Source organism: Rhinolophus hipposideros (genome assembly GCF_964194185.1).
Source record: "Rhinolophus hipposideros genome assembly, chromosome: 16".
Classification (NCBI taxonomy): domain Eukaryota; kingdom Metazoa; phylum Chordata; class Mammalia; order Chiroptera; family Rhinolophidae; genus Rhinolophus; species Rhinolophus hipposideros.
Window position 1 is genome coordinate 60,507,567 of NC_138062.1, and position 16,672 is coordinate 60,524,238.

Consider the following 16,672-nt stretch of genomic DNA (forward strand, 5'->3'; position numbering starts at 1 on the left):
GTGAGAGGAATAATGTGCCAAAGGATTGCAGGACTTGGCTGATGTGTTTGGCCAGAAACGGCAAGTGTCTCCAGCACCTCTCAGTGTCTCTGGGACAAAATCGCCCTGGGGTGAGAACCACTGAGTCACAGCCTTGGGAGCACCTGCGGTGTTGGAGCCTGTGTTCTTTCTGCTAACTCTCCTCTTGTGTTTGCACCAGAAGTTGTGACCAACTAGAAACGTGGAGAAGCAGAGCTGGGTGGGTTGGGGGACAGGAGCTGAGTGGTGAGAGGGATGGATTGTGATGGACACCTGGGCCGCAGGCCCTCCCAAACTGACTGCAGATGCCTCCGGGGTCCAGCCCCTCCCAGGGTACAAAACATGGCCCCAGAGCTCTAGGTGCCTACTGCTGTTCTGGGCGTGGCCACAGCCACTTGTGGCTCCTTACCCTCTCATCGGAGGTTCTGCTCCTTACTGGAGCTCCTTGGGACCCCCTCCCGAACAAAGCACTTGGACTCAAATTCTCATCTCCGATTCACCTCAGCTGCTTGACGAGACCTTGATTCTGGGTTTCCTCATCTGTAAAGTAGGGCCACACAGCGTCCATTCCAGATTAGATGGGATGGTCCCTCCAGAGCCCTCCTCCCCAGTGCCCCCCAGGACAGACAGAGACAAGGCCGGCCAGATGAGTTTTATTGTGCCCTCTCCTAGCAGGCCATGTGTTTGAACCGCCAACAGTGCTTCAGGTATTGGAGCCAGGGGCGGTGGCGGGGCCAGCTGCAGGTTACTTCAGTGGTAGACTCTGAGCAGTACCCCAGAGGGGACACCGATTGGCAGGACACAGGCTGCTTACGCACCAAAGTGCTGGTGGGGGGCTCTGCTGGGGCCCCCTTCTGATGCTGATTGCTGGACTTGGAGGCCTTGGGGGCTGAGTCCCCTGGCTCACTAGGGCTCTTGTTAGGGGGTGGCATGGGGATGGTAGTGCCACTGGGGGACTGCACGATGGGGGGGCCCTCGTGGATGGAGGTGCTGGGACGCTGCATGGAGTCTGAGGCCTGGTGGGCTGACTGGGAGGGGCCCAAGGAAGTGATGGAGGGCCGGTTACGCTGCTGGCTGGGGGCTTGGGGCTGGCTAGAGGAGTTGGCTCTTGACTGAGGCCTAGCCTGGGGCTTATGGGGCATCTTGGAGCCACTGGCAGGGCCACTGGCTGGGGACTGAGGCTGCGAGATGGTATGTGAGGAGCTCCCAGGGGCTGGCTTGCTTGAGGACAAAGGAACAGTGGTGGGCTGTGCTGGTAAGTCAGCTGAGGAATCCGTGGAGCTCTTGGGCTTGGGGTGCGATGTGTCCTTTGGCTGGTTGGCCGGTAGGTCTGTCCTGGGGCTGGGTGGGGACTTCACTTGTCCTTGTGGAGGTGGGTCACGCTTACTTTCGCTGCAGAGAGAGGGCCATGGGAGTGAGGCAGGTCTGGTGGCACCCTCAGGCCCTGGGGCTTCACTCTGCTGCTGGACAGTGGGATGGAGGCTGCTGGGGGCCAGGGTGGGGTCTGCGCCAGGGGGCAGCAGCCATCCTACATGCACTCAACACACATGCACATGTGGACCCACGTTCATACATAAATGCACATATACACGCACACGTGAACGCACACACACATAGGTCCTACTTCCTAGGGGTGGGGGTTACCTATGGTTGGCTCCGAGGGCAGAGCGGGGCCCACTGCCCCAGCTGCTGAGGTGACGAGTGCCCGGCAGCGGGCCAGGCTCTGCAGGACTGGTTCCAGAGAGCACAGGAGAGAGAGGCGCACAGTGAAAAGGGGAATGCAGAGTGACGGATGCCAGCAGCCAAGACGCCAAGTAGAAGCCAGTCAGAGTCAGGAGGGGGAAGGCGAAAGTGAAGGTAAGTGAGGATGGGCGGGTTGAGAGATGCAGATTGACGGACAGAGACTGGGACAGGCAGACCCCCCATGCCCTGCAAGCACACACCATCCCGGGTTATTCCGGCGGCCACGTCCAGGGCCCGTCTGCTGAGGTCTGTCACGGCGTTGTCCACAGCCTCGTGATGCTTTAGAAAGAGTGGACGTATGACGCGATGATACAGCATGTGAGCCCCGTTCCATGGCCCGGGAATCATGCAGAATAACAGGAAGGCGCACTGCGGGTACAGGCAGCAGTCACACTTGGCCCCCCGCTTGGGCTTCCCCCGTCAGAGTCTGGGCTAGGTGGGCCTGGGCCACCCGTCAGACACCCGTCAGCATGAGCCTGGGCTGTCTCCATCAGACAACCCCTGGCTGGGCCTGTTTATGCAGGGAAGGGGCTAAGTCTCCCCCATGACATCGCAGGAACAGCAGGGCGGGCCCCTCAGGCCCCTGTCTCGGATCGCCTGCCTGCTCCCTGGAGACCCTGTCCCGTGTGTGTCCTGCAGCACCCACCTTGCCCGCGTAGTAGAAAGGGAACCAGGATAGGAGTAGATCGCTGAAGAACTCGGCCAGCCCGAACAGGCTGTACACCACCCAGTAGGTGAGCCACACAGTGTCGTCCTCTTTGCTTGGGCTCTCTACAGCTTTGATTCTGGGGAAGGAGCAAGCAGGCTCAGGGGCTGCCTGCCAGAGGCCCCCCAGGTGCCTCCCACCTGGACAGCCCCGGGGCACTCACGAAGCATATGCGGGGTACACAAAGCCAATGAGATTGCACAGTAGAGACGCCCCGTAACCGAACAGAAGATACAGGCTTAGCAGAGTGGCGGCTCCTGCAGAAAAGAGGGCCATGGGTGGGAGTCTGGCTCTCTCCGTGCCTGGCCCACAGGCCCCCGGGCCTCCTCTTGGCCTGGCAGATACAGTCCACCATTGTTACTCCCCCTACAAGCCTCAGCAACCCCTCCAGGACACATCCCCCTGCAACTCCTGGGTGACCCCCCTGTGTCCCTGAGCCCTGCGTCTTATGTCTGTAATCAGTTAACAGATCCATCTACCACATGGGACTGGGAGGTCCCCAAAGGTAGGTGGGGAGCTCTGCCCTGGTGGGTATAGAGTAGCTGCCCACTCAATGTTTGTTGCATGAATAAGTGATCGTCTGCAATTATAATCACCTCACTCCGGGTCCTATAGGAGGGGATGGGCACAATACGCCAGCGACTGAATATAAGTAATTGGAGAAAAACGTAAAAGTGAGGCTATTCTGCCATGAAGACATGATTGCCAGAGAGCAGACAAAGGCAATGGCATTTTAAACTTTTACTCTGAGGTTTCTCAATATCAGCACTGCTGACCAGCCTCCCTGGCCCCCACCCACTTGATGCCAGGAGAACCCCATAATTGTGACAACAGGAAATATCACCAGACACTGCCAAGTGTCCTGAGGTAGCGCATGGTCCCATTTGAGACCCCTTGTCTTAGTGGGAGGCAGCAAAGGGCAGTCTAGAGCCCCCAGACCGTGGAGAGCCCTCTGCTCCTCCACTCACTTACCACGTGACACTAAGCAAGTCTCTCTCTGCTTGGAGACTCAGTTTCCCCATCTGTCAATGGGGTGGTAGTGGCCCTGCCTCTTAGGGTTCTGGGTTTAGCTAAATACATCCTACACAGAAGACTCGTCCTTTCCACACATTACTGAGGGCCTCTGGTCATAGAAACAGCAATGAGGCTCAGAGAATAGTGTGAGGGTGGGGGCAGCCAGGAGCACTAGTCACTCTGAAAACAATAATGGTAACTGTCACATTTATTAAGCACTTCTTATGTATGGGGCTCTGTGCTTCCCTGTTCTGTCTCAGGCAATGAGAGAAGGAAGCAGGGGGAGAGGAACTTGCCCAGGGTCATTTGGGAGCATTTACAGCCTCCCGCCTCTTCCCCTAAGGCTGTTATCTGCAGAGAGAGAGAGAGAGGCCACTCGTGGACCAAAGGGCAGAGTCACCCCCACCCTTCCCTCCACCTGCATTAGTTTCTATCCGAGTCTGGGGTCAGGAGTGGGAGGGGGTCCTCCCCAGCTGGCGCGTCTGGGTTTCCTATTACTTGAGAAGGGGGATTTCGCCTTTTGGGGCAGGTGGGGTCCAAGGATTCCCAAATCTGGGTGAGGGGGTGGGGAAATGTCACCCCTCTGGAAATCGCTAGAGGGGGAGCAGCGGCTCTCCCAGGGCACCCCTCCCCTCAATCCCTATTCCTGCAGCCTCAGCAATGGGAGGATGACCTTGGACTTGGCGGGGGCACAACCTGAGATCAGCAACAGATGGGGCCCAGGGTAGGAGGGGTGGGGGAGGGGTGGATATTCCAGTCAGGTCAGGTGGCAGGGGCAACCTCCCAACAGCCCCTGCCTCTCTGGTCCTCAGTTTCCTCCCTGTAACCACTAGCCTCCCTGGTGGGCCCCTCCCCAGTGCTCTGTGACCTAAATCCCCCACGCACTGGTAGCAGGGATGTGGAAAGCCAGGCGGGAGGTCAATGGCTTGCTCCCAGGGGCAAGTCCCCAGCTGAGCTGGCATGGGTTGGGCACTAGGAACCTGGGAGGGGGACAGATATCGAATCTTCCTCGAGCTGCTTGGCATGGGGATGCCCCAATTGACGGGGAAATGGGATGAAAGTGGATTCCCAGGATCTGCAAATGGAAGGTGCTCAAAACATCTGTCATTGTCCCCACTTAGAGCCCTCCCCACCACTCCCACCCAGCATTTTTGTGATTCATTCCAGGGGGGGTTCCTGGGAGAGGTGACAAAGTGGGTGGGACTGGTGCACTGCAAAACAGGGAAGGAAGGCATTTAATGGGTGTTTACTGGACAGTTTTAGAAACCACACCAAGCCATTGAGGAGGAAAGGAAGAGGAAGGGACTGGAATGGAAGTTACAGTCAGGTGTGGCTGGACCCCCTTCTTCCTAGGTCCCCATCCAAGCTTTCTCCAAAATGAACACAGCTGTCAAACAACCCAACTCCAACTCAACTATTCACGCAGAGTGGGTCGAAGCCTTTGAGCCACCAGGGGAGAGGGCAGGCCAAGGAGGGTACTAGCAAGAAAACAATGGGAGGGGAGGTGGACGTGACCTTTCCCTCCTGGCACGGGGCATCCCTTCGGAAAAACGAGATCTCTACACTTGCTTTCAGGCTGGGGTCCATCAGGGACAGGGGTGGCGAGACTCAGGGCACTGGCTGCCTACCTGCCCCCTTCTCCCCCGGGGACGGCAGGGCAACTGGAAGAACCGGACTTCGGCCTGGCGGGCACCCAAAGCCCTGAAGGAGGGGGCAGAGGACGGGCCTCCAGACCCGAGGGCCAGAGTGGGCGTGCTGCGGGGGCTGAGAAAGGGATGGCTCTCGCCTGAGGTCGCACGGCGGGGGCATGAGAGGACCTGTAGCACACCGTGGTCCAAATCTACGACCCCTCCCCCGCCATGATCTAGGTCTACCCGTGGTATAGCGGGGCACGCCCCGCCGTCCAGTCCGGACCCCGCAGCTTGGGCCAGCCGGAGTGAGGCAGGTCTGAGGCCCTGTTGCCCCAGGGCCTCAGTGTGCCCATCGGTGAAATGGGGCGGCGGACCCGAGCGCCCCCGGACGGCTCACCCGCGGCCAAGTACCGCTTGTCGACACCGGTCTTGGCTTCGAGCACCTCTAGCGCTTCGGTGGCCAAGTTCTTCTGTTCCAGAAGGCGCTCGAAGCGCTGGCGCAGGCCGTCCATGGCACCGACCGTCCCGGGGCTGGCAACCCGAGCTCGACCGCAGCCCGGAGCACCGACCCTGCGGAGCGCGCGCCGCCTTCCCCCGAAGCGAGCCGCACCGCACAGCCCCGGGGCTAGTCTCCGCCCCGGGGCTGGTCTCCACCCTCTGTCCCTCGCACCGGCCAATGGGAGGGCAGGGCGGACAAAGGAGGTGGGGCCTGCCCCTTCTCCCCCGTCGCATTGCCCTCTGGCCGGCCGCGGCCGCCGCAGCCGCGACTCCAGAGGTAGGAGGCAGGGCGCGACAGCCTAGGACACCAATTGGCCGAGCGGGAGAGGGACGTAGCTGATTGGAGGGGCGGGGTCATAGCCTTGGATTATTGGCTGAGCCTTTGTGTGGGTGGAGCTGGGGGAGCGAAGCGTGCTGGGGTGGGCGGAACTGGTGGGAGGGGCCTGAGAAAAGCCCGAGCTGATTGGAGAAACGGGAAGGCATTCATTGGCAAGAACAGAGGAGGGGTGGTCATAAAGGAGGCGGGACGGAATCTGAAGGGCGGAGCTAAATTGAGGAGGCGGAACTTACTCGAAAGAACGATTCTGGTTGGGCTGGAGAGGAGGCAGGGCTGATATTTTTTAGTGGGAGGAGTATGTAGAAAGCGGGGAGGGGGCTAAATAAAGGGGCGGGTCAATCATTGTAACAGTGAACCCTCTCCTCTGGGTCGGAAGAATTGGGTTATTGTACAAATGGGGAGACTGAGGCTCCAGAGGGTTTGGGTCTGCAAAAAACCAGGGCAAGCGTGTGTTCCCCCTCCCACTTCTGTCGGATCTTTTCGCCCCTCAATGGGGAGCCGCAAGGCCCCCTGGGAGTTGAAGCCTTTCAGGGGTTGCTATGGCGTCGGGGGCGGGGCGGCCTTTTGGACCAATTCGGCGGTTTGGCCAGGGGGAGGGATATTTGTAGACCCCGGCTCCGCCCCCGTCGCCATGCGGCCTGCCTGGACTGTTCACTGGTTGCGCCTGGCTTTGACCCTGAGCCTGGTCCTCGTTTGTTTCCTGGCTGTGGGGTGGGCTTCGGCCCGGGTCCCCATCTATGTCAGCAGCTGGGCCGTGCGAGTGTCCCAGGGTTACCGGGAGGCCGAGCGCTTAGCCCGCAAATTCGGCTTCGTCAACATGGGACAGGTGGGTGGGACCCAGATGGACCGGTAGGGGTCGGGGGCGAGACAACCCAAGACCCCAGGCCCCGACTGACGGGAGGGGGGTCACCCAAGTCCCTTCAATATCAAGAACCCCCAGTCCATCCCTGCTTCGACCAACTTCAGATTCTAGGACCCGCAGAGGGCACTCATAGCCTCCAAGTGGCCACCTGGTTGGGAGAGGAAGCAAGCAAAGGGGCTGGTCCCTGTCCTGCGGGGGCTCCATCAGGGGAGCCCGTCCTAGCGAAGCTACTGCTTCTCCACATTCCCAGATCTTCCCTGACGGGCACTACTTCCACCTGCGGCACCGGGGCGTGGTCCAGCAGTCCCTGACCCCGCACTGGGGCCACCGCCTGCGCCTGAAGAAAGACCCTAAGGTGAACCTGGCCTCGAGGCTGCCCACTTGTGGTCTCAACCACCTCCTGTTATTCTTGTGATTGTTACGAATGGCTGTGACCTTTCACAAGTTACCTGCTCTGAGTCGTGGTCTCCACCTGGCCCCCCAGTCTATACAGTGGGGATTCAGATGGGGAACATCTGTGGAAAGCAAATGACCAAGCATGGGCTCAGTGCTCACCCCAGGGCCTGGCACAAAGATATAATTCTTGTCGCAAACCCCTGCCCCCAACGCTCCCCTCATCCCTCCTTTGTTTCATCCTGACAGATCACAAGGTGCCCCATAAAGAGGGGCAGATAACATGCTAGCTCATGGGGTATACAAGGGGGAATTGGCCAGTTTTGTGATGGAAGAAACAGTTCCAAAGAGGAAGAATCCTGTCTGAAGTCACTCAATAAGGCCGTGACTGAATTGGCACCAGAACCGGGTTTCCAGATGCTCAGAAAGATGACAGATAGGGAAAAGGCCTTAGAAGCCAAGCTGAGGATTTGAAACTGAGTCTAGCAAGTGCTTGGGAGCCACAAAGAGGTATGGGCTGGGTTGGGGGGCTGATCAGCAAGGAGGCAAGAAGCTTGACGTTTCGAAACCCACCTGGAGAACTCGCCACAGAGAGAAGTGGCCACTTGGAGATGTTTGCAAGAGAGAGGCCGGGCTTGCTGATGGATTAGGTGCATGTGACTGAGGGAGAGAAGTCAGGGCCAGCTCCCAAGATTGGAGCACAGTATGGGGAGATGATGGCCCTGATTGCTTAGATGGGGGTGAGGGAGACAGGAATTGGTTTGGGGGGCAGGTGGGAGATCAACAAGAAAGGAGGAACAGCAGCCCCAGGGAGGCAGAACAATACGTGCAAAGGCCTAGGTGGGGCAGCCACTGTGGCAGCAGTGTAGAGAGGCTGGTGGGGGACAGATAGGAAGGGCATTGTGGGCCCTGGAGAGGGCGGTAGGGAGCCATGGGAGGATTTTGACAGAGAGCACTGCTGCTGTGTGCTCTTAAGTGGTTTATTGAGGCAGGGGTACAGCTGTAGGACCAGGGAGGAAGTGGGTATGCAAGGGTGTCCTGCACGGTAAAGGGGGTGGTAGAGAGAACTGGCCTCTGCAGGGAAGAGGACAGATCCCTGGGAAGTAGCCATGTGTCTGTGGGCCCTGGGAATGGGGGCTCCAAGGGCCTTGGCCCCCTTTGAAGGCAGAGCCCCAGGCACATGGGGACCCTGAAGAGCAGCTCCAGCAAACACAAGGTCCCAGCACAAGCAGTCGCAACACAGACACACATGCCACACCAACCACAGCCCCAATGACAATCGCTCCTTAGTAGACCCCGGGAAGCAGCCCAGGCAGCCCGGACAGACCCTAGACACAGGCCTTTGACTAGAATTGGCAGGAAGGGCTCAGAGAGGCATGTCCTCCTTGGTCCATGGGCCAGGACCCTCTAAAGTGCATGGGTGTGAGGCAAGATCGATGGGTCCAGCGCCTGCCTTGGCGTGTACCCCCTTCAGGTGCAGTGGTTTGAGCAGCAGACACTGCGATGGCGGGTGAAGCGCTCCTTGATGGTGCCCACGGACCCCTGGTTCTCTAAGCAGTGGTATATGGTAAGTGGGCTGGGCCAGGCGATGGTTTGGGGTTGTGCTGGGTCCCCACTGACGCCAGCCCCACCCGGCACAGAACAACCAGGTCCAGCCGGACCTGAACATCCTGCAGGCCTGGAGCCAGGGGTTGTCAGGCCAGGGCATCGTGGTCTCCATACTGGACGACGGCATCGAGAAGGACCACCCGGATCTCTGGGCCAACTACGTGAGCCCCGGGAGGGACAGGTTGGGAAGGGGGGTCTGCCTCTGTCCCACAGACTACCCCACCCCCTTCACATCCCCACCCCACCCCCAGGACCCCTTGGCCAGCTATGACTTTAACGACTATGACCCGGACCCCCAGCCACGATACACACCCAGTGAGGAGAACCGGTGAGCCAGCATCCCATAGGGCCTGGGGGTAGCCCTGGTGCCCTTTGGGGCCAGGGCTCCTTGATGGGAACCCCTTTCTGCCTTGGGGCCAGGCATGGAACTCGCTGTGCTGGGGAAGTGGCAGCCATAGCTAACAACGGGTTCTGCGGTATAGGCGTCGCCTACAACGCCCGAATTGGAGGTACTGATGGGCAGAGGCTGGACTGGGTGGCGCTGGGTGGCTGGCAATGCCAAGGAGAGTTGTCAGATCAACCAGGGGAGGAAGCCTCTCACGGCCACACCCTTGCCACTGGGCAATGCAGAGCCCCAGACTCAGGGTGGGGAGAGCTGAGCGCGCCACCCCCCCAGCACAGACGCCCCCCCCACTCCCTGGTGGTGGGGAGAGGGCCCTGCCAGGGTGGCTGGAGCTGGCCTGGATGGGTTGTGGTGCAGGCGGGGCTGTCCGCCGAGGCCCAACACCCACCTGTGCAGGCGTGCGAATGCTGGATGGCACCATCACCGATGTCATCGAGGCCCAGTCGCTGAGCCTGCAGCCACAGCACATTCACATCTACAGTGCCAGCTGGGGCCCCGAGGATGACGGCCGCACAGTGGACGGCCCAGGCATCCTCACCCGGGAGGCCTTCAGGCGTGGTGTTACCAAGGTGAGCTCGGCCTGGGGCCATACAAGGCCTGTGCCTGTTCACGGTGCTGACACTCCACCCCCTGTCCCCATCTCTGTCCTCAAATGCAGGGCCGCGGGGGTCTGGGCACACTCTTCATCTGGGCGTCAGGCAATGGTGGCCTGCACTATGACAACTGCAACTGTGACGGCTACACCAATAGCATCCACACACTCTCTGTGGGCAGCACAACCCGGCAGGGCCACGTGCCCTGGTACAGCGAGGCCTGTGCCTCCACCCTTACCACCACTTACAGCAGTGGCATTGTCACCGACCCCCAAATCGTGAGCAGTGGACCCCGCCACCATGTCCACCTTGCCTAACCCATCCTGGTCCCTGCTTTTCCCCCGTCCCCTTTTTCTTCCTGGCCCCCACCTTCCCCCAGTCCTCTTACCTTCCCCCTGGAATCCCACTTTCCCTCCTGTTTGCCCCCATCTTCCCTCCTGTCCCCTCATCTTTACTCCTCCCAAGGATTGCCCCTGCAGTGCTGGAGTACAGACACGGGTCCCAGTGCCCAGCCCCTTCATACCCCCGGCCCTTTGTTGCTGAGGCGCTCAGCCCCCGGCCTGTTGTAACGCTCTGCAGTGCCTTCTTGAGGCCTTGGTGCTTCATAAACAAGGGCCGCGTGTTCTTGCGCCCTGGCCCGAGCCCCTGTCCCCGCCCGCAGGTCACCACAGACCTGCATCACCAGTGCACCGACAAGCACACGGGCACCTCAGCCTCAGCACCGCTGGCTGCGGGCATCATTGCCCTGGCTCTGGAAGCCAAGTAGGTGATGGTGGGGCCCGCCCAGCGCCCTGGCTCCCCAGGTGCGGCCCCAGCTCACAGCCCCACCCGCCCCCAGCCCGTTCCTGACATGGAGGGACATGCAGCACCTGGTGGTCCGTGCGTCCAGGCGGGCACAGCTTCAGGCCGAGGACTGGACCACCAACGGCGTGGGACGCCAAGGTGCAGCAGGGCCAGGTGGTGGGTGGGGACATCGTGCCCACCGCGCAAGTGACATCCACCCCTCCGTGCAGTGAGCCACCACTACGGCTACGGGCTCCTGGATGCCAGAGTGCTGGTGGACTTGGCGCGCACCTGGCTGCCCACACGGCCCCAGAAGAAGTGCGTCATTCGGGTCCTGCATACCCCCACGTGAGCACCGTCCTCAGCCCCCGCCATTGCACACCTGCCCCCTCCCCAGGCTTGACTTCAGAGCTGTGACCTCCCCAGCCCTCCCCTCACACCTGTCACCTCTCCAGACCTCCCCCACACCTGTAATTAACACCCAGGGGGCAGACCCATGGGAGGCAGGCCCTGAGGCCTCAGTTTACCCATCTGTAAAGCCAGAGGGTGGCCCCAGATGTAAGCGCAGACCTCGCCTGCTGGCCACCCTTCCCGCAGCAGGCTGGCAGGCTGGCTCTGACCCTGCACACCACCCCCAGCCCCATCCTGCCACTGACACACCTGAGGAAGAAAATGTCAGCCTGTGCTGGCCACACCAACTACATTCGCTCGCTGGAGCACGTACAGGTGCAGCTGTCACTGTCCTATAGCCGCCGCGGGGACCTGGAGATCTCACTCACCAGCCCCATGGGCACCCGTTCCACATTGGTGGCCATCAGGTGCGTGGGCCGGGGGGGCGGGGGGCCTGGCCGTGTGGGTCTGCACAGGAAGGGCCAAGTGTGCTGTGGGGTCAGGTGCGGCCTGTGTCCCACGGAAGCCAGTCCGCAGCCAGCACTTGGCACCACAGTCAGACGCTCGCCGTGCCTCCCTGGCCCCTGCGTAACTGGTTGAGACGCCCCCCTGCTGCCCACCCCCATCTGTCTGTCCCAGGCCCTTCGACATCAGCGGCCAAGGCTACAACAACTGGATCTTTATGTCCACCCACTTCTGGGACGAGGACCCACGGGGCTTGTGGACCCTGGGCCTGGAAAACAAGGGCTACTATTTTAACACAGGTGAGGCGTGGGCACAGGTGGGGGCTCTGCAGCCAGGCTCGGTACCTACTGCAGAGGGGCTCCCAGTGGTCTCCTTGAAGAGACTGTGAGCGGGCATGTCTAGTGCCTTGTAGGTGTCCTACAGTGGGTCCTGGGTGGCCAGGGCACCACCTGAGTCTGAGGCTCCAGGGTGGGGTGGGGGTGGCTGGGGAGTGGAGCCCAGAATGGCACAATCAGGCCACCCACAGCTTCCCTCCTTCCTCCCCATCCCCACTGCAACCCCTGCCTAGGGACACTGTACCGCTACACACTGCTGCTCTATGGGACAACTGAGGACATGACAGCACGGCCCACGGGACCCCAGGTGACCAGCAGCGCGTGTGTGCAGCGGGACACAGAGGGGCTGTGCCAGGGTGAGTGCCCGGCGCGGCATGGCATGCCTGCTGACAGTGTGTGTGTGCAGCCCTGGGTGGGTGGGTGGCCAGGGCAACACGCCTCCGCCTCACCCCCGTGTCCATGTTCCCTGTGCAGAATGCCACAGCCCCGCCTACATCCTGGGCCACCTTTGCCTCTCCCACTGCCCGCCACGGTACTTCAATCACACCCACCAGGCCATAACCACAGGGCCAAAACGCCTGGCAGTGCCCACCCTGCGTGTATGCTCCAGCTGCCACTCCTCCTGCTACACCTGCCGCGACAGCTCCCCACTCGACTGCACCACCTGCTCTCCACCTTACACCTGGATAAGCACTGGGGCTCCTGCTTGGGGCCTGCCACCCCCACTGCCACCCCCAGCCCACCACGACTGCCCACCCCTGCCGCTGCCACCTTGGCCCAGCCCAGGCCATGATGCGGACCCTGCTGGTTGTGGCCATTGGGAGCCCCTTCCTCTACAGCATTCTCTCCTTGAGCTGCCCTCCATTGTGTGTCGGTCCTGCCAATGCCAGAAGCCACCCCTGTGACCACCCCAGTACAGCTGCTGGCTGGACCCCGGAGACATCTGGCTAGGAGAGTCAACATTCACCTTGGCCTAGGCCCCTGATGAGCACTGCTGTCCTGCTCCCTCATTCCAGATGAGCGCCCAGGGCGAGAACCTGCCCCTGGAAAGCCCTGGTTGGCCAATGAGGCTGGAAGGCCACAGGTGGCCCTCATGGAATCCTGCAACCCTCGGCAGGTCCAGGAGAGAGAGAGAGAGAGAGAGAGAGAGAGAGAGAGAGAGAGAGAGAGATCTAGTTACACAGTGGGGTTGGGGTGGTGGGGATGGGGCCATCCCTTCCCTACCCCTGAATTGGTGGGGCAAGGGGGGAGGGGTAGAAGCAGAGCCAGTGACACTGTCCAGAGTCTCAGACACCATGTCTGACCTCAGAATTTGCAAATAAAGGTTGAACAGGAGGTGCCAAGTCTGTGATCTCCTTTGGGGCATGGGCGGGCCGCCCATTCTGCTGGCATGGTTGGGGATTCCCCTGGTACACTGCTTAGAAATTGTCTTCCCCAGCCATCAGCCCCTGGAGGACTTAGCAGCCCACAAAGAAACGGAGATCAACCTGGGGCCCAGAGAACCCAGCTGTTGGAGGCGAGAGCTGACAGGGGTCCCTTGTGATGCCCGCAGGCTCCTAGGGCCCAGCCCCCTGCTGACCTACCTCCCCATTTCCCCACATTCCCCACCCCCATCCTGTTGACACTGAGAACTAAGAGAAGTGTGTCTAGGAGCTTCCAACATGTATACTTCTCCATTCCCTGAGGGCTGTTGGGAAGCTGAGGGAATTATTGGTTGGAGGTATATTGCTGTCTCCCTCCCCATGTTTTTGACTTCGTCATCTGTAAAGTGGGTTACCCACCTGTCCGGAACACAAAGAGGTTTCTGAGGTGTGGGTTGGGAAAGGGGCTGCAGAGTGAACTATTAAATGTCCCATATCTGTCTTCACACACACTGATGGAGTGAGGACACGTTCATCCTGATTTTCAGAGTTGGGAGGGGATTTCCATGAGTGTAGGCTGGCCTGTGCCCTTGACCATGGGGCTTCACTCGGGCTTGATGGGGCAGGCCTCACCTGTTGCAGGAGCCCACAGACCCCCAAGAATACCCTCTTCTGTGGCCCTGGGAGTATGGAAATTTGCTTGGCTACCGGGCTCAGTCGACCAACCTCAAGCCTTGAAGAGCGAGGCTGTCCAGTTCTTTGCAGCTGGGCAGTGGGAGGTTGATGCCTCAGCACTTGAAACCAGACACAGACATGGAGCCCTGGCCTAGATCTGCCTGGGGAGCAGACACGGGTGCCCAGCTGGGCCCTGTAGAAGCAGTTGGCCAGCCACGGAGGAGACAGCCTCGTCTCCCTACCTTGTCTTCCCCAGCTTTCCTCCCTGTCCTGTCCACACACCCAGTCTCACGGCAGCCCAGCCCCTAGCTGGCCCCTATCCCTAGGACCAGGCTGTCTGGCCAGGGGCCCCTAGCTTCCCTCTCGGACCCTCCGTGGCCTCACCTGTGCCACAGCACCAAGTCTAGCACCGGTCTCACCAAATGTTTATGAGGATCACAAGGCAGTTTTCCTGCTTGGCACACAGTAAGCATGCAAAATAAGCTGGCTTGGGGCAGCCCCTTGGGAAACAGTCAGGCAATTCCACAGGCAATTAAACATAGTTACCCTGTGACCTGGCAATTCCACTTGCAGGTATGTACCCAGAAAAACTGAAAGCAGACATCCACACAAACACCTGTACAAAGATGTCCACAGCAGCAGGATTCACAATGGCCAAAAGATGGAAGCAACCTAAGTGTCCATCCACAGAGGAACGGACAAACACAGTGTGTTTCATTTGCACACTGGAGTTTACTCGGCCGTGAAAAGGAGAGAGGCACCGACACTCACACAACGTGGATGGACCTTGAACATATGATGCTCAGTGAGAGAAGCCAGACACACAAGGCCACACAGTGTGATTCCACTTATGTGAAATGTTCAGAAAAGACACATCCAAAGACAGGAAGTGGGTTAGCGGTTGTCAGGGACTGGGAAGGCGGGTGGGGGTGACTGCTGATAGGAATGGGGCTTATTTGGGGGTGATGAGAATATTTTGGAATTCGATAGTGGTGATGGTTGCACAACCTTGTAAATATACTAAAACTGCTGAATTGTACACGTTAAAAGGGTGAATTTTACATTTTGTGAAGTTTACCTCAACTTAAAAAATTGCAATAGAAAGCATTTATTGAACTGGAGAAGAACCATACAAATATAATGTAAAACATTTTGGTACCAAAGAAACCCAATTTATTGAGTGCCTACTGTGTACCAGGCTCTGAATGTACCAAAGAACAGGGCAGACACAGATCCTGCCCTCCAGGGGCTCACATCCATCAGGTGGGGATACAGGTGGTCTTATGTGTTCCGCTCTCTCCCCCAGAGTCCTTACCAGCTCCCCCACTCATCTTGTTCTAGAATTAGACTGTTGTGATGGTTGTATAACTGTAAATATACATATGACGTGTGATCAAACAATGTGGTGAATGTTTAAATAATAAAAAATTATTACAGTAAAACACACATTGTCATAAATCCCCCTTGCTTTGAACATACTCCATCATTCTTGTCACTTTCTGAAGCAGTTCTGGAACTCCTTTTTAGTATTGTCTTTAGTTGTGCTGTCGTGGCTGCCTCAATGTCCTGAAATCAATTCAAAACGTTTACCTTTCATGGTCATTTTGACTGGGGAAGAGCCAGAAGTTGTACGGTGCCAGATCCGGTGAATAAGGTGGATGAGGACACACCATAATGTTTTTATTTGGCAGAAATTGCTGTACCAGAAGTGATGTGTGACACGGAGCATTGTCATGATGGAGGACACCTTCTCTCAACCGTAGCTCACACCTGACTGCACTGAACAAGTTGAAACTGGTCACACACTGTTACTGAGGTTCAACGTGCCACTTCGATCTCTGCCTTTTTGTTGGGTGGCATTCAACAGCAGCACTCCCTGTATGTTTTTTTTTTTTTAATAAAATGTCTATTTATTTATTTATTTTTAAGGAGGGCGCAGCTCACAGTGGCCCATGCAGGGGATCGAACTGGCAACCTTGGTGCTACTAACACCATGATCCAACTAACTGAGCTAACCAGCCACCCCAGCATTCACTGTAGTTTTTCTTTTTTTTTTTTTATCACAGCTCATATTGAGACAGGTTAGTTAGCGTGTTGTTAGGCAGACAGGAAGGTCCCTGGCACAATAAACAAAGGCAGCCATATCCTGAAACTCCAGGTTCTGCAATGGTTCCTTCACTCCAGGACAAAATGTAACGGAGCCTTGAGGTTAAGGTTAATAAGTTATCTCGTAAATCCCTTTTGGCCAAACAGAGCAATCTGATAAATAGGAATGGGTTATTTTCGTTAATCCCTTCAGGATGGGCGAACAGAGCAAACCTGACAGACAAATTCCATTAGGAGGCGCCAGCTCCCTTCTTCAAGTGGGCAAGAGAAGATATAAGAGGCTTTTGCCTTTGCCGCTGGGCACCCCCGTCGGGACCCCCTCTCGCTGGAGAGCTGCGACTCTTTACTTTTAATAAACTATCCTCTTTTGCAAGTCCTTGCCTCTCCCTGGTCCGAGCTTCCATTCTTCGGTTTCTCGAGACCACGATCCCGGCTCTCACAGAAATGTCCCACATCAGTATATCCCCAAACCACATAATTGTACACATGAAACAGGTGGACTTTGTGGTGTGTGAATTACATTCAATAAAGCTGTTAAAAACAAAGCTTGCTCCTGCTTTGGGCCTGTCTTCCTATCCTAGCAAAGGGGGCTTGGACCACGGTGATGGCCCAGCACCAGCCACCAGGTGGGGCCATGGTTTTAGTGGTCCGAGGGGCGACCTCGACCGGATCCCACAGGTGAGATGCTGGCGTGCGTCCGGCGCCACCTCGCTGGTAAATGGCGCAGCTAGCGTTCACTGCGCGCTCACTG

At 58.3% G+C, this 16,672-nt stretch overlaps 2 protein-coding genes across 5 annotated transcripts; one reads left to right on the plus strand and one right to left on the minus strand.

Moving 5' to 3' along the window:
• Nucleotides 1-655: 655 nt before the first annotated feature.
• REEP6 (receptor accessory protein 6) lies at nt 656-5,854 on the minus strand. 4 transcript variants are annotated; one of them, XM_081076740.1, is made up of 6 exons: nt 5,510-5,854; nt 2,631-2,724; nt 2,408-2,546; nt 1,962-2,130; nt 1,663-1,749; nt 656-1,410 (listed from the first exon to the last, which is right to left on the minus strand). In XM_081076740.1, the coding sequence occupies exons 1-6, from the start codon at nt 5,622-5,624 to the stop codon at nt 1,373-1,375; spliced, it is 642 nt and encodes a 213-aa protein (XP_080932866.1). In that variant the 5' UTR covers nt 5,625-5,854; the 3' UTR covers nt 656-1,372. The 4 variants fall into 4 exon arrangements, with proteins under 4 accessions (XP_080932866.1, XP_080932867.1, XP_080932865.1 ...); XM_081076742.1 differs by having other exon boundaries at nt 1,235-1,410; nt 1,962-2,040; nt 5,510-5,745; XM_081076741.1 differs by lacking the exon at nt 1,663-1,749.
• Nucleotides 5,855-6,578: 724 nt separating this feature from the next.
• Nucleotides 6,579-12,794, plus strand: PCSK4 (proprotein convertase subtilisin/kexin type 4; the record flags this gene model as incomplete). Its single annotated transcript, XM_081076962.1, is given in 17 exon segments — nt 6,579-6,773; nt 7,060-7,164; nt 8,677-8,769; nt 8,843-8,971; nt 9,062-9,138; nt 9,231-9,319; nt 9,610-9,782; nt 9,872-10,084; nt 10,468-10,568; nt 10,645-10,748; nt 10,820-10,937; nt 11,228-11,407; nt 11,619-11,743; nt 12,013-12,135; nt 12,254-12,457; nt 12,460-12,507; nt 12,510-12,794. Coding segments are annotated over 17 exon segments (2,298 nt in total). The 3' UTR covers nt 12,731-12,794.
• Nucleotides 12,795-16,672: the final 3,878 nt, after the last annotated feature.